Source organism: Orycteropus afer, unplaced genomic scaffold (assembly GCF_000298275.1).
Source record: "Orycteropus afer afer isolate SDZICR_OR568_19922 unplaced genomic scaffold, OryAfe1.0 scaffold00133, whole genome shotgun sequence".
In the NCBI taxonomy this organism is placed as follows: domain Eukaryota; kingdom Metazoa; phylum Chordata; class Mammalia; order Tubulidentata; family Orycteropodidae; genus Orycteropus; species Orycteropus afer.
The window spans coordinates 6438034-6462660 of record NW_006921720.1 but is presented as its reverse complement, the minus strand read 5'-3'; the positions used below and the strand labels follow the sequence as shown (position 1 = coordinate 6462660).

The following is a 24627-nucleotide window of genomic DNA, read 5'->3' as shown; positions in this document are numbered from 1 at the left end:
AGATGGGGCAATCTACTTCCATAGTGATACTGCCTCGGAACCCAAGGAGGGGTCGCTATGAGTCGGGTCCGACTCAACAGCACATAACAACAACAACAACAGTATACAGGGGGCAAAGTTATTTTTAGTCATAACCAAGCACCTTGAGGAAATGAATTGCTGGAGATGGAGGCTCAAGACAATAGTCTTGGGGCATTAAGGTCAATTGGTATAACATAGTCCACAAAGATAATGTTTTATATCCTAGTTTGGCAAATACTGCCTGAGGTCTTAAAAGCTTGTGAGCAGCCATCTAAGGTGTAACTACTGGTGTCTCCCCATCTGGAGCAAAGAAGAGTGAATAAAATCAAAGACATATGGAACAATTAGTCCAAAATATTAATAATGGTCCATGTGAACCCCAGCCTCCAGAACTAGATGGTGTCCAGCTACCACTGCTGACTGCTTTGAGAGTTATCACAACAAGAGGTCCCACAATACAGTGGGGGCAAATGTGGAACAAAATTCAAAATCAAACAAAACAAAATAAGCTTACTGGTCTGGTGAAGACTGGTGGAATCCCTGAGACTGTGACTCTTAGAAACTCTTCAAGCTAGGAACTGAATTCAACACCCATGACTCAACTTTCAGCCAAATGATAGATAAGCCTTTTAGGTGAACAGTAATACCAAGAGGACATGCACGCATTAGAACAATCAAGCATATGAGATCAAGAAGCATTTGCCCACAGATAGAGCTAGGAAGACAGGAGAGGATGAGAAGGAAGAACTAATGGAAGGGGTAGGCTTAAGGAGGAAGTGGGGAAAATGCTGTTACAGTTTGGTGATTGCAGTCAGTGTCACAAAACAAAATGCATATGAATTGTTGAACAGCAAACCAATTTGCTCTGTAAACTTTCACCCAAATCACAGTTTAAAAAAAAAAAGTGCATGGGTAAAAATTTTACATTGTCCTCTCTTACCATTTTTAATGCTAGAAGCTTTGGATGTCCTCTCTTATAATTTTTAATGCTAGAAGCTTTTAGGAGCTCTGGTAGCACAGTGCCTAAGGCACTTGACTGCTAACTAGAAGGCTGGCAGTTCAAACCCACCAGCCACTCCTCAGAAGGAAGGTTGGGCAATCTACTTCTGTACTGATACTGCCTCAGAAACCCAAGGAAGTGTCGCTATGAGTTGGGGCTGACTCGATGGCACATAACAACAACAACAACAGAAGCTTTGGGACTTAATATAATCTCCTTCTACATTGAATCCACACAATTTTATGTGCAAAACTTTGTGCTTTGCAAGGATTGGTAAATGTGTTCATGGCTCATTTTCTTCTATCTACTAATATTGGTAGATGGGAAATGGCAATGATGTCTCTTATAATTCTTCAGTACTATAGGATATGTTGTTGTTATTAGCTGCTGTTGAATTGCCCCAGCCAACTCATGACCACGAAATGAAATTTTGCCTTGACTTATGTAATTCTCATGATTGGTTGTAGACTGTACTGTTGTGATTCATAAGATTTTTATTGCTGATTTTTGGAAGTAGATCACCAGATTTTTCTTCCTAGTTCGTCTTAGGCTGGAAGCTCTGCTGAAAGCTGTTCAGCATCACAGCAATAGGCAACCCTCCTCTGATGGATGGGTGGTGGATACCTATGAGGTGTACCGGCCAGGAATCAAATATGGGGCTCCTGCATGGAAGGTGAGAATTCTACCACTGAACCACCACCATGTTCTATAGTGGGCATTTATATAGCAGCTAAAGTAAAGTCCTGAATCTTGTTTTAATTTTGCTGCCATATGCATGCTATTATAGAACTGTCAATAGTAATATGCAACTAGAATATTGGCCATCTTTCACCCGATATTTATTGGTAACTTGCCATTGTATTAAATGCTGTCACTGAATCAGACTTGGATTCTATTCTCCTAAGTTTACATTTCAACTAGTCCTTTGTTTTTCTCCTCTGCCTCCAGCTCACTTTCCTTTAGCCACTCTGGCCTTGTCTTTCCTGGACTCAGCAAATGCGTTCCTGCCCAGGGCTTTTGTCCTTGGTGTTCTATCTGCCTGGAATATTCTTCCTCCTAATGTCTGCATGATGTGTTGCCTCACTTCACCTAGGTCCCTGCTAAAATGATACTCTTTTGAGTGGCCTTCTCTAAATATCCTTTCTCATTGCATTCTATTTCTGCTTTACTTTCATTCATTGTACTTATCTGCTTATTTGTTTGCAGTCTATATTCCCCACTAAAATGTGAGGTACAGAAGGACAGAGATTTTGCCTTGCTCACTGATACATCCTCAGCCCTTAATAATGTCTGCCTGTATCAGGCTGCATTAATATTGTAGAATAAATCAATAATGGAGGAACTACAATGCTAAGTATACAGTGCTGAGGGGAGTTAGAGAAAAGATAGTTGCTCTAGGAAGGGGAGGTGTGTGATCCAGATTTCAAATAATGGGTATGACTTGAACATGGAAAGACAGTAAGGGAAGAGTTTCTCCCTTCCATTGATCACAATCATGGATTCTAGCAATCCTGTAATGCTCACCACACCACCTGTGTCTCTCTTCTTCTCTATGTTGAAATACTTTTATGGAACTAGAAAGGACACAGTATATCAACATCAATGTGGGCCTGAATGAGTGTGGCTCACTGATAGCTCTAAGGATATCTACTGAGCTTCCCATAAATTCCAGAAAAAAAATTGTACAGAGGTTGTGAGGTAAAGACTGAGTCACTTGGTTAGATGCCAAAGCTCACACCAGAGATGTGAAACGTTCCTTCCTTCCTTAATTGTAGATAGGTTTATAGTGCTTCAGCACGATTTCATTATTTTTAGCTTGAACAAGTCTTTCCTCTAATATCTGAAATACTTTACACAGGGCAACTTACTTACTATATTATTATCCTTCAGTTAAGATTCAGTGTAGGTGTTAAACTACTCCTGCTTTTTCTTTTCAGTCGTCAGCAGATTGATGAGGGTCGTTAGTCTCCATGAATCATTTTAAAGTTTATTTGCATTTTCCTTGATGAAAGAAAAGCAAAGGAAAATAATTGCAGTTTTCAATGTTCACTGGGATATTCTGAGAGCTTTCTGCAGTAAATTGCAGGGATGTGATAAACCTAAAGAAGCATCATTCATTCCTCATATCTGATTGCTTAGTATCTCATTCTCTGTCACTTCATTACAAACACAAGATTTAATAGCCTCGCATGGATTCTTACCCTTACATTCTGTTATCCTTTCTTACAGTGTTTAATGCCAGAAGATTTAGATGTAAAGACTTAATCTAATTTTCTTCTATGGTGAATCCATACAACTTAATGCACAAAACTTTCTATTCTGCAAAGATCGGTAAATGTGTTTGTGGCTTCTGCTAAAACTGGTAGATGGAACATGACAACAATATCTTTTCTAATTCTTCAATACCATGTTATATAGTGGATATTTATATAGCAGCTTAAAAAGAAAAAGAACATGCATGCGCATTAAAAAAAAAAAAAAAAGAAAGCAAACATGTAACACAGATTAATTATGTACTTGCTATTAGCTTTTCGGGAGCTCTGGTAGCATAGTGTCTAAGGCACTTGACTGCTAACCAGAAGGCTGGTGGTTTAATCCCACCAGCCACTCCTAAGAAGGAAGATGAGGCAATCTACTTTCATAGTGATACTGCCTCAGAAACCCAAAGAAGGGTTGCTATGAGTCGGGTCTGACTTGAAGGCACATAACAACAACACAACAACATTAGCTTTTCAGGGGACTCTTCACTTTAAAGGGTTTTACTACAGATTTTCTTTAAATAGTCGGCTCCACTAGTGAATTTAAGATATAATTAGATCTGCCTAAATTGGATTGGTACACATTTCAGGGACTCATTCAGTGTACAAGGAAAAAGCAAATCCATGTTTGCTTTGTTATATGAATCATAAGCAGCAAATATGCATATCCTTTATCTGTTGTTGTTGTTGTTATGTGCCGTCGAGTCAGACCTGACTCATAGCGACCCCTCCTTGGGTTTCCAAGGCAGTATCACTACGGAAGTAGACTGCCCCATCTTCCTTCTGAGATCCTCTATCTGGAAGATGCTAAACATCCAGATGTTTGAGAAAACTTGGATATTTGACCATGTGTTTGAGTACTCATCCAGCTCCTCAGCACAATCCATTTGTGGTCTGGAGCCTTGTTACACTGCAGGAAAGCAGACAAATAAATACACTGAGATAGCCTCTTGCTTGCTAAGGTTTATAATTTCCTTCTACTGCATGTGGGTGGTAGGTGAGCCCTACCATTTTTAAATAGGAACTTTCAGAAATGACCAACTTCAATGGAAATTTTGCAGAGAATATGTCCCTTTCAGTAAGGAAACAGATTTTCTGTTTTCAATGTAATGAACAATCTACATTTAAAGGCCTAAAGGGAATATATTAAATTTAATCTGTAAGGCAAGAAGTTACCCAAATAGAGAGGAAATGCATTCCAAACAGCATTGTGCTCAAGAAGGTCTTATCTAAAATGCTAGAACATAAAGTCTCATGAAACAAACCCAAACTAAACTTTCCATAATAGTTTAATCTGGAAGTAGGAGAGTTGACTTGAACAGCCCACTGTTCACCTGAACAACAGCGAGCAGAGTCTGGAAGATGGTAACCCTGCCATTGTGGAGACCCCACGTGTGTCAGAGTGGAACTATGCTCCCTAGGATGTTCAACGGCTGATTTTTCAGAAGTTGATCTCCATGCCTCTCTTCCAAGGTGCCTCTGGGTGGACTGGAACTTCCAAATTTAGATCAGCAGTAGAGTGTGTTCACCACTCAGGGACTCCAACACAACTATACACTCGACTATGGATCCCGTGGGTTAGGCTTTTGATTGCTTTCAATGGTCTTTACCAGATAATATTTAGATTCTCAATACAAAGAAGTTTAGTACTCTGAATTTATTTCACCCATTTGTGACAACTTTGTAAGTGGACTCTTTATGAGAAAGGAAACAAAACTATTGCAGTTACAAGAGCTGTACGTATTAATCAGTATGTTTGGAACCAAAACCCAATTTTAGACATTAGCACTTCATCAGCTGGTGGCAGATGTACTTTGGTGGACATGTCATTCTTGACTAAGAAGAAAGCAAACATAAGACAGCTGGATGGATCAGTGATGACTCAGTTCTTGAGTTAGACAGACCTAGGTTGGAATCTGGGTTTTGTCCTACACATGTTGTATTAATCTGTTCAATTCATTTAACCATTTGGTGAACTATGTGTGGGGAATAATACTTACAAAGATTTGTTTTGTTTGCTTTTTATAAGAATAGTACTTAAAAAAAATGCTAACTCCATTTCAGTTTTGAAGAATTTACCAGACATAGAAAAGAGCAGCATCATCTTTTAACTGTCATTGGAATTTGTCTGGACAGCTTGATATCATATTCTTGAAGTCATAAGTTTTATCCCCAGAGAGAGGGCAAAGCAAGCAAGTCTGTCACATCTGGGCTTATCTCTGTTGGTTGCTCCAGTGTCAGAAGATGGCAGACATTGAGAGAATGATCAAGCCATAAGCATTATCATCAGATACATTACCACCAAAATATGACACTAAAATTGTTTAATTAGTCACCAGAAATAAGGAATTTTTATGAACACATGCCACACACTAACTCCATACCATTGAGCCACACTTAATTAGAGATCATGTTGTGCTGAAAACTGCCATAATTAACAATGTTTGATTGTGGTGAGAAAACTATTTTGAAAATATTTGTTTTCTATTAGAAAAGCATAACATTTTCTTGAACGTTTGTTGTTGTTGTTGTTATGTGCCGTCGAGTCGGACCCAACTCATATTGACCCCTCCTTGGCTTTCTGAAGTGGTATCACTACAGAAGTAGATTGCCCAATCTTTCTTCTGAGGAGTGGCTGGTAGGTTTGAACCGCCAGCCTTCTGGTTAGCAGTCAACCACTATACTACCAATATTCCATGTATCACCAGTATTTGTGTCTCCATTATATATGGAAGAACCAGTGATTATCATATTAGCTAGCTTTCTGAGTGTTTTCTCTGTGCTAGGCCTCGTTCTGGGCACTTGGAATTACTTAACCCTCACAACAATCTTATAAAGTATGGTATATTATTATTCAGTTTTAACAGATGAGAAAAATAAGGTACAGAGAAGTTCAGTGATTTCCAAATGTACACAACTAGAAATTTGAACCCAGGTGCCTAGCTACAGAGTCTACATTCTTGCCATACTGCATTGCCTCTAGGTGAGAAATAAGGGAATTTGGTGTATAACATAAAACCACAATTCATAGAATTGAAAGGAATAAGCAAGCAAATTAAGACAAATATCCATTTGGCTTGGGTTCTGGTTACCCAGTACCGCTCTGACAAGAATATACTACAAATGGGATGGCTTGAACAAACAGAAGTTTATTCTTACAATTTGGAGGCTTTCAGTCCAAGTTCAAAGTGCCAGGCTCTAGGGGCTGGGTAAAAGCCTCTCAACCTTTGGGTTCAGCTCTGCCTCCTGCTCCTGGCCCACTGGAGCTAGAGGCTTTTCTTCACTCAGACAGCTGCTGGCTGCTGAGACTAACAAACCCAAGGTTGACAAGTTAAAAGGCACAGTCTCGATGTTACCACACCACACGGCAGGCCATTAATTTAAGTCCATTGAAAGTCCCAAGGTCAGCAGGGCACGGCAGGCTGCTGAACAATGACACAGCTACATGCAGAGTTCAAGCGTGTCATAAGCTAGAGACTGTTCCCAAAGCTGCTGCTTATATACAGGAAGCAGACCACATACCCAAAGCAGCTACTCAGCTGCTCCAATAGATTCTACCCTGGAGTTAATTACTAATCTCACCATGGGGAATAACTACATTCAGCTGCCCAGCCACTCAACCAGGCCCAGCCAAGTTGACACACCACAGCTTGCAATCTAGGCAAGTTCATTAACTTATAAGTCAAACAGTAGCATTGAGAGTACAGTTCTAGGTGAGAATGATGGGACTGTCCCTTTTGGGATGGTGGATGGAGAGCAGTAGATTCCGTGGGAATCCCAGGAGGAAGTAAGACAAAGTCAAATGCGATGTCATGCGCCTAATATGCTCTTGCTCTTGAGGAAACAATTTGATAGAAAAGAGTGAGTGTCAAAGAGGGCTCTGAGAAGTTTGTCCAGGGACCAGGTTTGCCTGTAGTGTGAGTGCCTTTCACTTGCACAGAAATTGAGTTATAATATGGGTAAATCTCTGAACATATTTTAAAATGTTATAAAAAAGAAAGATGACAATTATGAAAAAATAAAAAATTGTGATTTATGGCTTACATATAATTCTTAAAAATTTACTTCTATGGCTTGTATTTGTAATTAAAAGTGTACAGAACTGAATTTGTCATATTTTGCAAACATTTTTAAAGTAATTCCTATTCCTATTTGGATATTAACCCTTTAGATATGCTCCATCTTGGGAACTTAAGGCACCGCTAGTCAGAATTGTGATCGATGCTTTCTGTTTGATTAGATGTTTAGAGGATAGACAAACTTGAAATCAGATTAAGTGGCTCAAACACACATTATAAGATAATAAATAAGACAGCTGGTAAATCATTAAGCATGCCAATATTCATCAAAGCTTTTTCCAATATTTTACAGCTAACTGAATATTTATGATAAACTATGTTAACTTGAAGAGCCCTGGTGGTGGCACAGTGGTTAAAGTGCTTGCTCGGCTGTTAACCAACAGGTTGGCAGTTCGAACTCACAAGCTGTGTTCTGTAGAAGAAAAATGTGACAGTCTACAGCCTTGGAAAGCCTATGAGGTGGTTATATCTTTTCTATAGGGTTGCTATGATTTGGAATTAACTCGACAGAAGTGGGTTTGGGTTTTTTGGTTTATGCTAACTCATTGTGAAAAATAATTAAAATATGTATAATTTTCCAATTTATTATTGGAATTCCAATTTATTATTACATATTATGATTCCAGGAGCTCTGGTAGCATAGTGCCCAAGGCACTTGACTGCTAACCAGAAGGCTGGCAGTTCAAACCCACCAGCAACTCCTCGGAAGGAAGGTTGGGCAATCTACTTATGTAGTGATACTGCCTCGGCGACCCAAGGAGGGGTCGCTATATGTCAGTCTGACTCCACGGCACATAACAACAACAACATTATGATTCCAGTCAAAGAGAAAGAAAGAAAACCATGCCTTTATGTATGTTTTTTTGGTTTAAGTAAAAAGGTTAGCAATCTACTTCTGTAGTGATACTGCCTCAGAAACCCAAGGAGGGGTCGCTATGAGTCGGATCCAACTTGATGGCAATGAGTTTGGTTTTGGTTTTGGAAGTAAAACATAGTTTTTGGAGAAAACATTAGTGAAGAAGAATAAAATCAGTAAATCTTAGCCATGCAACATTCTCTGCATATTTTTAGGAAGTTTCAAGAACACACTTTGGTTTTGATAATTTATCACTACAGCACAAAAATAGGATGAACAAGCCGTCTCCCTTATGGAAAGCCATGTAGCTACACTTTCTGAGAATGTCTATCTATAGTACTAACTATTTTGCTTAAAACAAAGGTCTCATTTGCACAGAGGGTCTCATTTCCATTTTGCTAAATTCAAAGGCGTTCAAGAACTAGGGATGTGAGACAATATCTACAATATTATCTATTAAAATGAACTCTAACTATTAAACTCTGATCAGTTGCTCACTGCTCAACAGATTTTAAAAATCAAGATACTAATCAGCTTTGGGATTTTTAATTATATGGGCTTCTTTGGACAACTTAGAAACTTACTACAATGACTGAATTTATATTATGATGATTTGAAGTATATAAATCTAACTTTAAAAATTTTTTACCTGGTTATGAAAGAAACCTTTTTGTTGGATTCTTAATGACTGATTTATTCATAATTTTTACTCTGGTCATGCAGCAGACCCAGTGTTTCATGTTCCCAAGTCTAAAAATCAGATTTATATTTTCAATTTAAAATTCCTGGTTGTAATATTATATGAGAACCTAAAAGTCAGCTGTGCCTTAGCCTTTGGGATCAGATCTTATGTTGTTACCAAAGAAATGCATGAACCTACTTGCTACTCAAATGGAAACTTTATATATGGGACAAGTCACCATGTGTCCTTCAGTCTATCTGGTGTCTATCTTGAGTTTTAAAACAGTAACTTTAACATTAGCAAAATACTGCTGAACACAATTTATATGGAAATGAATCCAGGCTTGAAATCGATCTCTCCCTTTTAAGACTTGATGTCCCTCAAAGTACAACCTCAAGAAGCTATCAGGGAGCCCATGCAGGGAAAACATCTGGCTGCCTCTCAGGTTATAGGAGTTGACATCTTTCGGTTTCCTCCTTCAAGATAAGAGTAATTTTTTAAAATTAAGTGCTTATTGCTGTACCTAACCCATTGCTACCTATTAGACTCATAAAGACATCTTTGTCTTCTCTTCCTCTTTCTTCCCTCTGTATTCTACCAGGATTTTCAGAAGGATTGAATTATTCACATTTACAGCTCATTCAGACAGTCCCAAAACTGTCAAGTCTGGTACCTGTGGACTAAGTAAATGGGTCAAAATGGATGTAAATGAACCAAAATTTCAATCAGATGTGATTTGAGTATATGGTGCTATAGTTTAGTTGTAATAGAAAGTAGAAGAGCTTAAAAGGCCCAGAATAATTTGGCCTAAAATATCTTGGGGTCTTTTTCCATTTTAAAGTGAATTGAGCAATTCTGTGTGGCTGAGGATTGACAGCATAATGGAAACAGAGCAAACTGTAGAATTTCTCACCAGGTAACTGCACTAGCAGCAAAACTCATAATGTAGTCTGTTGGTTGAAAAGCGTATGAAGGAGTCTTCTGTTTTCTTATGAGGTGCCACATTCTGACAGTTCTTGGCCAATTATACTTAGCTACTGCCAAATTGCTGTTATTGGAAAATGTTCTCTACCCTGTAACCTTTAGCAATATAAGAGAGACCTCATGGCTACTGATTCTCCTTATGATTTGTTTATTAGCAGAGATAAACATAATTAAAACTGTTTCTTATTTTTGAAGTACATATAGCACAAGATACTGCTATGTAATAGCAATCCTAAATATTTTTATACATGCTTGAGGATTGATGAATGGTAAAAATATCAGACAAATATTTCAATGATCTCTGAAACTTTTATATTCCACTGTAGCTCTCTTTTTTTTCTAGATAGAATCTTTTATGGGGTAAAATGCATAGCATAAACATTACACACAGTTTTTATATTACATAAGCTTTATGTAGATCCTTGTTCATGTTTCACTTACCAGAATCAAGAGGCAACTTGAGGCCAATTTTGTGTGCTCAGGGATGGTAGAAAACACTGACAAAATCAAGCAACCAAAGACAAGGAGAAAACTGTAAAACAAACAAAAAAGAGAAATTTGATAAGAATATAGACTTATAATTACAGACTTAATACCTTGTTTCTAATAAATTAATAAATAAAGTGTTCCACCCATTGAGTTAGCACAGGTTAAATGAAAGCACTGGGAGGGACTGACATTTTGAATACCAAAATCTTAATGTAATATAATGTAATATAAAGTGCAAATGAAGCTCTTTTGCAAATATTTTGATGAAGGAAATGTGTGTGTGTGTGTGTGTGTGTGTGTATTATGTACTCTATTTATATATCCAAGTGTAAGAATCTGTGAATTTCCCACATAACTCTTCCCAAGCAGGGATCCGGAGAAAGGCCCAGAAAGTGTGTTCTTGCTCTTATTCTGGGAGCACATGCTGACAGCCATCCTCCTTTCAAAGAAGCCAAATCTGCCTTACGTTTGGCAGCTTTGGTAAACCATCAAGTGTTCTAAGTGGTTGTTACTGAGCCACTGGCTCATTTTCAGAGTCTGATATTGCTCATGGATTCTGAGTTGTCATTTCTTTATAATGACAATAAGAAAGGAAAAGGAAGGGAATGATTCCCTCTGCTACCCATACACTTTCCACTCCCTAAAGCCAAACTCCTAGAGAAATGACCCTCAGTTCTCTGTTCTTAATACAATGATAGGAAATAGAAATCAGGAGCAGGCACTTTCTACCAATTAGTCTACAGACATTTTTATTCCTAGAAATATGGCACTTCTGAGATACAAAGAGGAAGGTGAGTTCCTGAAGACAACATCTAATAAAAAGGAAAGCTTTGTTTCAAAGCTGATGTTTTTTATCTTGAAAAACAAGAGTGAAAAATGAAAAACCTGAGCTACATGCTTTGGTAGCATAGTGCCTAAGGCATTTGACTGCTAAGCAGTAGGTTGGCAGTTCAAACCCACCAGCCACTCCGTGGAAGGAAGACTTGGGCAATCTACTTCCATAAAGATTTACCATCTCGGAAATCCAAAGGGGGTCAGGGTCACTATGAGTCGGAATCGACTTGAAGGCAGGGAGATTTGTTTGTTTTTTTCTTGCTCTAGACCATAATTTTCACTTTTATTAGTCTTACGAAGCTGATACAATTAGCTCCCTTAAAATATAATTTTACATGTTTTTTAGTATGGCAGTGGAGTTAGTCCTCTTTTCCTCTTTGCTTTGTCTGACTGAAATATTAACACTTTTCTACCATTCTTGACTAGGTGCTTCTAAAAGTTTATAGCCAGGGGTTGGCAAATTACGGTCTGGGGAACAAATATGGCCTCCAATGTTTGTTTTGGCAAGTAAAGTTTTATTGAAACACAAGCCATACCCACTTGTTTATGTATTATCTACAGTTGCTTTCATGCTCTAACTGTAGAATTTAGTAGTTGTGACAGATGGTCTGACCTGCAAAACCCAAAATATTTACTCTCTTACTCTTTGGAGAAAAAGTTTGCTGACTCTATGTATTTCTATTTCTTTATATCTATTCCAACACAGACTGCAGTGGAAGTTCATAATTGCTCATGTACTCTGGAGTTTCCTACATGCTGGACACTGTACTAAGCCTCTTTCACATACATTGTTCCATATACAAAACCAAAAACACAAAAACAAACCAACCCATTTTTGTTGAGTCGATTCTGACTCATAGTGACCCTATAGGACAGAGCAGAACTGCTCTGTAAGGTTTCCAAGGCTGTAATCTTTATAGAACCAACTGCCAAAATGTCAATATCTCCATTTTGCAGATGTGGAAACGTAGAGGCAGGAATATTTATTACCTCATTCAAAGTTGTGCAGTGGAAGGAGGGTTTTCAAGTATTGTCTGTGTAATCTAAGCCGCCACATAGTGCTGCTGAATGGGTATGCATAGATGAGCACCACAGTAATAGTCTTGGCTCAGTGAGGCAATATTGGGGATATTGCTCTAGCTCCTCAATTAGAGAGGGGGAGAAAACAAAAACAAAAAACAAACTCACTGCCATCAAGTCTATCCTGACTCATAGCAAGCCCCTTTGGGTTTCTGAGATGGTAAAAATAAGTAGATGGCCTAGTCTTCATTAGACGGGGAAATACTACCATTCCAACAGAAGTCTCCAAGGGAAAGGAATCGACTAGTGAAAAGAACTTACTACATGTTATTAATAATTATTCATCATGCTTTTGACTCATGAATCTAGTGATTCAGGATACTTTGGATTATACCTTCAATTGGCTCAAACAGATAGGAAATTATAAACTAGAAATCAAATTCTGGTGCATCTCCATGATCCTTACACTGTAATTTCCACCCACTGCCATTGAGTTGATTCTGATTCATAGTGACCCCATACAGTTTCCAAGGCTGTAAATCTTTATGGAAGCAGACTGCCTCCTCTCTCTCATGAGGAGCAGTTGGTGGGTTTGAACCACTGATCTTTTGGTTAGCAGTCCAATGCCTTAACCACAGTGCTCCTTACACTACAATTAGGAAATGAAATTCAGGATCATTAAAGTAGTTGGGAGGATGATGTGGCATCGAATATGGATAGTGACAGATGTTTCCCCTCTAGTGAATGGTGGCTATCTAAACATGCTCCTTCGTTCTGGGCTTACCAGAACACATTAGGAATAACAAACAGGGCATTATTTACTGACTAAGAATCTTCTTCTGCCAAGATCACCCCAATAGTAACTTCATGATGTTATGTTTGTGTTCAAAACAGATCTATATCATGAATTCTTTGCTGGTTTCTTATTCATGAATATTTGCTGTTGCTTAATCTTTTTCCTTCATGTCACCATGTTGTCACCATTTTATTCTTTGAGATAATATCACCCTCCTTTCTTATAAGAGTAGCTTTTGTACAAGCATTCTGTAATTTCTACAGTACGCAGAGCACAAGTCAAAGAAAGACCTGTATGTAGGAGTGCCTCTGCTGCTTGGGTTGTCCAACGGACCAGTGATGGACAAAATTATTCATTCATTGTTTTCATTCATTCTTTCAACTGTTCATCCATTTATACAATCTGCAAATATTGATTGAACATATTGAAATATTGATTGAACAACACTAGTCTGAATCACAGGGATACAACAGTAAACAAGGCTAATTCTTTTTGTTTTTGGTCCTCACAGAGCTTAAGCTTCATTGAAGCATACAGATAACTACACAAATATAAATGTAAAATTAAATTTCTGTGTGATGATTACAAAAAAAAAAAAAAAAAACCTAAACTCACTGCTGTCTAGTCGATTTGACTCATAGCAAGCAACTCCTCTTTGGGTTTCCAAGGCGGTATCTCTATGGAAGTAGATTGTCCAATCAAGTAGAGAAAATGTTAAGTGGGACTGGCTATTAATTTCCAGGGTCCAGTCCAAAATGAAAATGCAGGGCAACTTGCTTAAAAATTATTAAGAGTTTCAAGATGGTGACAGCAGAGCATGAAACAAGTTGCATGTCCATGAAACCAGTCCTGGGCTTCCTGGAGGAAGTGCTCACCAAACTGAAGTCTGAGGGCCCAGCAGGACTTACAGCAGTGACTGCAGAGAAAGAGCATTCTACTATATCCCACAACGTGGATAAACACCAGACAAAAGCTAAGAATCATTAGAATTTATTAATTAATCAATTAATAAAGGTTGTGAATATTCACTAGCTAGCTCATCATTCTGCAATACATGAGAAGTTTAAGGCAGGTCATTCCTGCAAATTGATTTTTTTTCATAGAAATAATTTTAATTCAACTGAAAACATATACTAACTATCCATTGTGAAAAGCATGATGCTGAACACTATAGGCAGTACAAGAATAACAATCTATACTCTTAAGGAATTTATAATCTAGCGAAGTGGGCAGGGTGAACAAATTGGACCATAACGAAAGATAGAGGCGATATGCATTATGAAAAGCCATAGTGGCTGAATATGGGGAGAGGGGTCTATTCAATTGGGGAAGGTGGGAGCAAATCAAAAATGTCTTAAAAATATGGTGCTTGAGTTTGGCTTTGAGTTGGATTTCAGTAAGAGAAATGTTTGGGGAACCACATTCCAGATGGAATGTACAATATGAGAAAGGCAGCAAGCTGGAAAGTAAATGAGGCAAAATATCTGTTCTGTTTTTATGGAACATAAAGTTATCAAGTCTGACTGAAGCACAGGATGAGCTAGCTGAATTGGGAGTCTGGGCCATGTTGGAGAGAAGTTTGTATGGAAGGATCTGCATTTAGTTCAACAGACAATGAGAAATCACTGAAGATTTTTGAGCAAGGCACTAATATTATTGGAGATACTCTCTGGGGAGAAGATTGGGAAGCAGAGTTTGGGAAGGGGTTGTAGTGACTGAAAAGTAAAAAATGCCTTGGGGATTTTCACATGTAGTTATCAGCAGTTCTCCTAATGAGGAAGTCAGAAGGAAAAACTAATTTTGAGGTTGTTATGTTTGTTGCTCTGATAGCATAGTGGCTAAGGCACTTGACTGCTAACCAGAAGGCTGGCGGCTCAAACCCACCAGCCACTCCTCGGAAGGAAGGTTGGGCATTCCTACTTCCGTAGTGATACTGCCTCAGAAACCCAAGGAGGGGTCCCTATGAATTGGGGCCGACTCGATGGCAAACAACAACGTTTGTTGTTATGTGCCATCAAGTCGGACCCGACTCAGCGACCCCTCCTTGGGTTTCCGAGGCAGTATCACTACAGAAGTAGGACTGCCCAACCTAATTTTGAGGAGAAGATGATAAATCCATGGAAATGTAGATATAAATCTTGGGCACAAACTTTAGTTAGAGGTACAGAAGTACTTTTTTTCCTGGAACAAGCAAACCTATGGAACATGCTATCCTAAGGACAGTATAGGCCAAACAGATAAGGTTTAGGGAAAGTTTAGGTAAATAAACATAAAGGATATTTCAGGAATAATTTTTATCTTGGAGGATGATCTCATGGAGAGCAACAGACATATTCTCTCTCTGTAGTCTTTCCAGAGACAGATTCCTCAGGTGGAGAAAGTAACATCCTGACACAGAATGATTCCTTTGAGGTCAGTGTTGGGATAGTGGGCTCATTGGCAGTGACAGGGAATATTGCTGGAGCTTGAATGTGGCTCTGCTGGCATCATTGCTTCTGTGAGTCCTGAGCACACATGTGCATGCTGGAGACTGATGATTACCCCTCCTGCCTCGATAATGGTTGAATAAAAGTGGGAGTAATGGCAAGACTCACTGGCCTCAGGCTTAATAATCAAGGGTTCATGGACCTACAAGGAGTCTTTGGATAGAATTTAGGGAGTATTAGAACTTGGATGGGAAAAAACAGCATATTTGTTTTCCACCAAACATGGCAACTACTTGTCTGTCAGTTTCTGGTACTGTGGTGGTTTGTGGGCTATTGTGATGTTGGAAGAGACGCCACTAGTAACTGGTATCAGCACCTGACCCAAGCCATGGCATTTTCAATCACCTCATATGTATGTAAAACCTAAACAACGAATAAAGAAGACTGAAGAAGATTGAATATACCATGCAGTGCCAGAGGAATGAAAAAAATCTGTTTTGGAAGAAGTACAGCAGTAATGCTCCTTAGAAGCAAGGATGGCAAGACTTCATCTCATGTACTTTGGCCATGTTATCAGGAGGGACCAATCTTTGGAGAAGGACATCATGCTTGGAAAATTAGAAGGTCAGTGAAAAAGAAGAAGACTCTCAGTGAGATGGATTGACACAGGACTGGGTAGTGTTTCATTCTGTTGTACACAGGGTCACTATGAGTTGGAATCAGCTTGATGGAACCTAACAACCATGGCAACAAACCATAATGATATGATCAGTATGGATGATTTTGTTACTAATAGAAATCATAGATATTTTCAGTTGCAGATGAAACTGCAATTGTTTCATCTTGAATAGTGTTTTTGCCCATCACTGCTTCAAAATCTCACCACCCATCTGTTAGTTTGTCATGCTATAGTGGCCTGCTTGTTCCTATGATTCTGGAAACTATGCCACTGGTATTTCAGCTTAAGAGCAGGGTCACCCATGGTGGTCAGGTTTCATCAGAGCATCCAGATTAAGACTAAGAAGAAAGGTCTGGCAATCTACTTCTGAAAATTAGCCAATTAAAATCTTGAAGACATTATGCTGAGGAAAATAAGTCGATCATAAAAGGACAAATATTGTATGACCTCACTTATATAAAAAACAAGAAAAGCAAAAGTATAGAGACTAAAATTTATTGTTGTTGTTGTTGTTATGTGCCATCAAGTCAGACCTGACTCATAGCGACCCCTCCTTGGGTTTCCCAGGCAGTATTACTACAGAAGTAGATTGCCCTATCTTCCTTCCAAGGAGTGGCTGGTAGGTTTGAACTGCCAGCCTTCTGGTTAGCAGTCAAGTGCCTTAGGCACTACACTATCAGAGCTCCCAAAATTTATTAGTGGTTACTAAGGATGGAAGGAATTCTGCTGGCATAGTGCCTAAAGCATTTTACTGCTAACCAGAAGGCTGGCAGTTCAAACCCACCAGCCGCTCTTCAGAAGGAAAGTTGGGCAATCTACTTCCGTAGTGATACCGCCTCGGAAACCCAAGAAGGGGTCGCGATGAGTCAGATCCGACTCCATGGTGGTATGTTTGGATTTTTGTTTAGTTACAGGTGGAAGGGAGGGGATGAAGGGGGGGTTAATGGTGATGGAAAATTGCGTTGATTAAGGGTAAAGTTGCACAGCTGATTATTGTAATTGTTGTCAATGAGTTCTACACAGGTAAAAAGTTATGTGATGGATATATTTATAATAAAGATAAAAATGAATGAATGAATAAGAATAGCTACTCAGGCTTTTTTTGTGCAACCCAAACTGGGATGTCCCATGAAACCTAAAGGTTAGGGTCATGGTTTCATGGGACATCCCAGTTCACTGGTCAGTGAGAACAGCTGTACAACTCAAAGAATGTAACCAGTGTCACTGAATTATATGTGGAGAAACAGTTGCGTTGGTATATGTTTTGCTGTGCACATTCTTAACAAGTAGAAAAAAAAAAAATTCCCCAAAACCATATGGATCACAACAGAACACTGTTCAACTAGCTTGCAATGGACATGCCATCAAGAAGGATCAATTGTTAAAGGAGAATATCATGTGTGGTAAAGTGAAGGGCTAACAAGGGCAGGGGAGATCCCTGGTGAGATGGATTGGCATAGCAGCAACAACGACAGACTTGAACATGTTGACTGTGAGAATGACTCAGGACTGGGAAACATTTTGTTCTATGTACTTAAGGACACCATGAGTTGGAGTCAACTAGAAGGTAGCAAACAACAACAATACTTTTAAATTATGGTAGTTATTAGGGCCACTGCTAGAGGTTGTTTCTTAATACATTAATAAGGAAGCATATGTTATGATATCATAAATTTGTTTTTATAATGTTTTAATAATAGCATTTCCATATATATTTTTTCTTTGGAATCATATGAATTTTCTTTTATGCATTTTAAAATAATATTTTGAGGAATGGTTCATAGCCTTCACCATACTGGTAAAGGGTGCTTGGCACACACAAGATTAAGATGTCTGTGGTGGAAGATTTGAAAGACAAGGCTGGTGTGGGAAAATGGCCCATTTTACTTCACTAGTTTTTCTGATCAGCTTTAAAAATATGGATATTTTTCTTTTATACATTAATCATAAAATATCACAGGCTATGTATTCCTTCAAAATTATTCTGTAATCACTCTTGGCCTTTATTTTTCCTGAAGCATATTTTGTTTCTGAAGAAATTCACTTTGATGCGGATCTTTTATCCACAGCTCCTTCTTTGGAAGGCACTGATTATTGTAAAAGGAGAAGAAAAGTACTTATGGAAAGAAAAATATTATCACTTCAAGGGTTTCTAAGTTTACTCAAGGAAATTACCTCCAACTTTTTTTATGGGTTAATTAAGAATCAATTTGTCAGATTTAATTTGATAAAAAAGTTTAACTTGAACTTATGGGTACTTCTGAAACAGATGATGTCCACTTTCCTAAGTTCATGCTGTTGAATCATCAGGGATCTGATGACACCATCCTTTCTAAACAGTTTGAAAAGCCATTTAATAGATTCAGATTCATTTAGCAAAAAGTAAAATGATATAACAAACCACAATAAATAAGTAAGACGATGTAAAAAGCTCTGCTGTTGCTTTGTCAAATGAACCGTGGCACATAACATCATCATTCACACAAACACGCAATCCTTAGACACTCGCAAATAATTATGAATAATGCAAGCCTGATAAACACAAAGAAAGGGGAAATGGAGCTGTTTGTTAAAGAAGACATCTCTCTGAGCTGGGCCTGATGCAGCAGGCAAATTTATAGTATGGCCTTTGGTACTGACTGAAACAGCCATACATTTCTGCTTACAAGGTGAGCTCTGCAAGCATTTAGATGGTGTATAAGCTTTCCAATAGCACAACTTTTCATATAAGTTGATTATATTCATTAAGAATGTACTTGGGAGAGGGGAGAGATTTCAGGTACAGTTAAAATAAAGGATGCTAATAGGAAGTAGATACAGATTCTCTTTGGAAAACAATTCTTCAGAAATAACCACAAAAGGAAATTCAACTATGCCTCTGACTTTGCATAAAATTTTAAGTATTGCTTTGATAAAATATGTACTTCAGTACATTTGATGGAAGATCTTGTGAGTGTATCATGAATTATGATAAATGGGGTACTCATTCTGGCATTAGTGACTATAGATGGCCTGCTGGCCAACATGGTATTGCCTGGTAGACATGCCACCTAAGGAAATCAAAACTTCATTACCAGAGGGACTGGCTGGGCTCAGTTTTTCTTCCAGCATTCTAAATTTACCTTTCTTTCTAAACTTTGTACTTTGCAAAATGTGATTTCTGTATAATTCTGCTATGAAGGAAGGGCATTTTGTACATGAAATATTTCCACAGCAAGCCAAGTTTCAATTGCAAAACAATATATAATTTTTATTATATATAACATTTTTAACATCTTTAAAGGTGATTTGGAATATTTGATTAAAACAGTGCAAGATTCTACTTTTCAAGTACAATGAACTTTAATATTAATCAAGACTTTAATCAATAACTACTACTGCTCTAACCACTGTGAGGTTATAAAAAACAAGACTACCTTTTAACAGTTTTAAAAAATGAAATGTTGTATTTTCCATGTGTGTGGAAATTAGAGGATATAGGAAATAGCACTCTCTGCTTGCAAAGTGTGTTTCATTAGAGGAGTATGGTTAACATAAATTAGCTGGAACAAGGCAAGAGAACTCATACACAGTTTGAGGGTTTTTCCTTAGAGCAGTCACTGGACGGTGTAAGCACAGATCTAAAGCATGCTTAGCCTGGTTCTCATCCCAGGATTAGGGAATCCTTGTGGGTAGAAGGATTTTTTCTGAGGCTCCCTTTCAAGTGGGGATTGTTTTTCTCTCTGAACCATTCCAGCATCCAGGACCCTCAGTATTTTAAAGCAGCACAATCCTATTATAGACAGCCCTACTGTTGGAAAACTATTTTTCCCTCTGAGTCATCTCCTTATCTAGGACCTTTACTCACTAGTTCTAATTCAGGTTCAAGAGCACCACAGTGGACATGTACTTCTTCCTCTTTATGATAGTTCTTCAGATATCTGAAGCTGATTTTATGACAACTTTCTTGTGAGTCTTCAGATTGAAGATATTAAGCCCAGTTCTTTGTGTAATTTGCATGTGTCCAGATCTGTCACTCTCCCCGTCACTGTTCTTTAACTATACATAGTTTGTTATTGCATCCCTCAAAGTAGGACTCAGACCCATCACAATACTTCAGTTGAAGCAAAAGAACTGTCATTTAATAGCCAACACAAATTTATCTGTACTGTAGATTCCACCAGGGAATCAAAGTCCAAATTTTCCAATGCCCAGCTATTAACAAACATTTGGTTTTAAATAATAATATTCATGGACTTTGGTAAGATGGCAGAATAGGCAGACAAGCTATTAAGACCCTCTTCAACAAAGAAAAGATAAACCAATTGACACAGATACAGAAGATAATGCTGGACTCCTGAGTTCTGAAAGGAAGGACACAGAAGTGGATTAAACACCAACTAGCAGAAGAACCTGAATGAAAACAGTGAATAAAGAGACAAATGGAGCTGCGGACTATCAGCTGTTCTGACAACACGGAGGGCCTGAATATTACCAAGTGGTGTTAGGACCTGAGCATTAACCAAAACATTGGTCCTGCTTACTGAGGGCTGCATGGACTACAAGTACAGGTAGTTGGCGACTAAAAAGGGAAACAGCAAAAAAGGAGACAAACTCAGCTGTGAACTTTCAGCTGTCTGGAGGGCACAGCCATTTTGAATGTTTACAAGCGGTGGCCATTTTGGATACTTAAAGTTACAGCATTCTCATTCAGATTCCAGGGACCTAAGAATAGGCTCTGATTGCCAAAGACAGTATGGACATATGAGAGGCTGATGACTGGAAAGGAGACAGGTGGTGAGTGCATAAGTGCTGCCAACTAGTCCATAGAGGAGCACAGTACCCTGCTTACTCAGATATATCCAAACAAAACAAGGAAAACTAAAATCTTGGGTGAATCACTCCAACATACAATCACCAATTAAATATAAATGTAAAAACATCACAATGTATCAGAGACAAAGGACCATCACAGTCTACACAAAGAAGCAAAATAAAGCAGTAGAAACAAGGGACCAGGATACAGAGCCAGAACATATCCCAGATGAAGAAGCAGCACTGGAACTTCCCGATAAGGAGTTCAAAAGAATTCAACAGATTGAGAGGCAGACCAAGGAAAACACTGACAAAAATGAAAACACAGAGAAAACCCTAGAACAATTTCAGAAGACAATACAAGAACAGAATGACAAAATAAATGAAAAATTAGAAATGATACAAAATCTACAGACAGAAATCCAGAAGATTAAGACTAAACTCTCAGAAATAGACAACACATTAAACAGGCAAAAGAGTAGAAGTGAGTCGATGGAAGACAGAATTAGTGAGATTGAAGACAAATACCTGAATACTTCTTTGGAAAGACATCAATCAGAAAAAAGATCAAAACAAAATGAAGAAAGCCTAAGGTTCATGTGGGATACCTCAAAAGAATAACCTATGTGTAATAGGAATTCCAGAACAGAAAAAGACAAACGAAACTACAGAGAAAATTTTCAAAGATTTGTTGAAAGAGAATTTCTTTGATATGATGAAAGATGAGAATATATCCATTTAAGAAGTCCAATGAACCCAAAACAGGAGAGACCCCAAAAGAAAATCACCAAGACATATCATCATCAAACTCACCAAAACCAAAGACAAAGAAAGAATCCTGAAAGCAGCATGGGAAAAATGAAAAGTTTACCTACAAAGGGCAACCAAAAAGACTAAGCTCTGATTTCTTGGCAGAAACCATGCAGATGAGAAGGCAATGGGATGGTATATATAAAACCTTGAAAGAAAAAAAAAATTTCAACCAAGAATTATATATCTGGCAAAACTGTCCCTCAAATATGATGGTGGAATTAGCATATTTCTAGATAAGCAGAAATTAAAGGAATTCGTTAAAACAAGACCAACCCTATAAGAGATGCTAAAGGGAGTCCTTTGGACAGAGAACCAACAACAGCTAATGATAACTGATGATTAACACACCTGATGTGATGACATAACCCAGAAACCAACTCAGTTATGGAAGTATCCAAAGCAAATAAGCCTACAAGATTGTAAATGGGGAACTAGAGACATCAATTGGCAAATCAGGACAACTACAAAACAAAAATAGGGAAAAAAATAGTGTAGTTACAAAACTTCTATATGTCGAGAAAGTCAAGACAGTTGTAAGATAGAACAGACTGTTCTAAACTTGGGAAGAAAATTATAAATCAAAGGGTAACCTCAGAGAATAATGATAAGCCTTCATATCAAAATTAAAAAAAAAGGACAAGCACAAATACTTACCAAATACTAAAACAACGGCAACAAAGGAAGTGATAACATGATTCATAAACAAAATGAGCTCAACATAAAAAATTATATGGAACAAAGAAATCAGGAACACCACAAAAAAGCACATAGCAAAATGACAGCAACAAATTCATATTTGCCAATAATTACACTGAATGTCAATGGATTAAATGTACCACCCAAGAGATGGGAGAGTTGCAGACTGGGTAAGAAAACATAACTCATCAATATGTTGTCTACAAGAGACACAGCTTAAAGATGAAGTAAAAAATGACTAAAATTCAAAGGTTGGAAAAAGATATATCAAGCTAATGGCAACCATAAAAGAGCAGGAGTAGCAGCATTAATTTCTGATAAAATTGACTTGCAGACAAAAAACACCATAAAAGACAAGGTGAACGGATAATGGTGAACGGAAAAGCTGAACAGGAAGACATAGCCATAATAAATATTTATGCACCCAATGAAAGAGCCCCAAAATACATCAATCTAATTTTTACAGAATTGAAAAGAAAAATAGATGATTCTACAGTCATAGTTTTTGTTGTTGTTATGTGCCGTCAAGTCAGGCCAGACTCATAGTGACCCCTCCTTGGGTTTCGGAGGTGGTGTCTCTATGGAAGCAGATTGTCCAACCTTCCTTCTGAGGAATGGCTGGTGGGTTTGAACCACCAGCCTTCTGGTTAACAGTCAAGTGCCCTAGGCACTAGGAGACTTTAATATACCACTTCCAGTCAAAGATACAACAACTGGAAAGAAATTTAACAAAGATACAGAAGAACTAAACAAAACATTCACTAACTTGACCTTATAGACATTTACAGAGCACCTCACCCAACAATAGAACAATATACATTCTTTTCCAGTGCACATGGGACATTTTCTAGGGTAGACCATATGTTAGCCACAAAGCAAGCCTTAAAAATTTAAAAACACTGAAATAATGCAAAGCATCTTCTCAGATCACAATGCTATAAAATCAGAAATTGACAATAGAAAGATCAATGGAAAAAAAAGCAAACACATGGAAGCTGAATAATACCCTCCTTGAAAATGACTGAGTAATGGAAGAAATAAAAAATGAAATTAAAAAATTATTAGAATCAAATGAGAATGAATACATAACATACCAAAATCTTTGGGATAAAGCAAAAGCAATGATCAGAGGCCAATTTATGGCAATAAACGCACACATCAAAAAACAAGGAAGAGCCAAAATCAACACCTTAATATATCATCTCCAAAAAATTAGAAAAAAGCTGCAAAAAAGCACTTACAGTCACCAGAAGAAAAGAAATAATAAAGATTCGAGCAGAAATAAATGAAATAGAAAATAGAAAGACAACAGAAAACAATCAACAAGACTAGAAGTTTACTTTTTGAAAAGATTAATAAAATTGACAAAACACTAGCAAATTTAACAAAGGAAAAAAGGGAGAGAATACAAATAACATGAATAAGAAACGAGTTGGATCTCACACTCCCAGATCTCAAACCTACTATACAGCCACAGTAGTCAAAACTTCCTGGTATTGATACAATGACAAACACCTAGACCAGTGGAACAGAACTGGGACCCAGAAATAGATTAATCGACCTATGGTCAGCTGATTTTTGACAAAGAGCTGAAATCCATTACATGGGAAAGAGATGGTTTCTTTAATAAATGGTGCTGGCAAAATTGGATATCCATTTGCAGAAACACGAAACAAGATCTGTACCTCACACCATACACAAAAACTAACTCCAGATGGATCAAAGAGGTAAATGTGAAACCTAAAACTATAAAGTTCCTCAAGGAAAAAATAGGGGCAAACTTAGGGGCCCTAATTTATGGTATAAACAGACTGTCAAGCATAGCCCAAAATGCACAAACAGCAGAAGATAAACTAGATGAATAAGACCTAAAAATTAAATTTGTATGTGCTTCCAAAGACTTCTCCAAAAGAGTCAAAAGAGAACCTACAGATTGGGAAAAAATATTCGGAAACAACATGTCTGACAAGGGACTTATCTCTAAAATTTATAGAAAACTCCAACACCTCAACAACAAAAAGACAATCCAATTCAAAAAATTGACAGAAGACATGAATAGACACTTCACCAAAGAAGCTATTCAGGTGGCCAACAAACACTGGGCTTTCTACTTCTGTAGAGATACTGCCTCCATAACCCAAGGAGGGGTTGCTATGAGTCATAACCAACTCAATGGCAGTGGGTTTTTTTTTTTTTTTTT

At 37.8% G+C, this 24627-nt stretch overlaps 1 protein-coding gene across 1 annotated transcript in view; it reads right to left on the bottom strand.

Moving 5' to 3' along the window:
* KCNQ5 (potassium voltage-gated channel subfamily Q member 5) overlaps window positions 1–24627 on the bottom strand; it is a 728190-nt gene that overhangs the window by 248758 nt on the left and 454805 nt on the right. The window contains exon 2 of the mRNA XM_007945199.2: window positions 10322–10412. Within this exon, the coding sequence (XP_007943390.1) occupies window positions 10322–10412 (91 nt within the window). The remainder of the gene's footprint in view (window positions 1–10321; window positions 10413–24627) is intronic.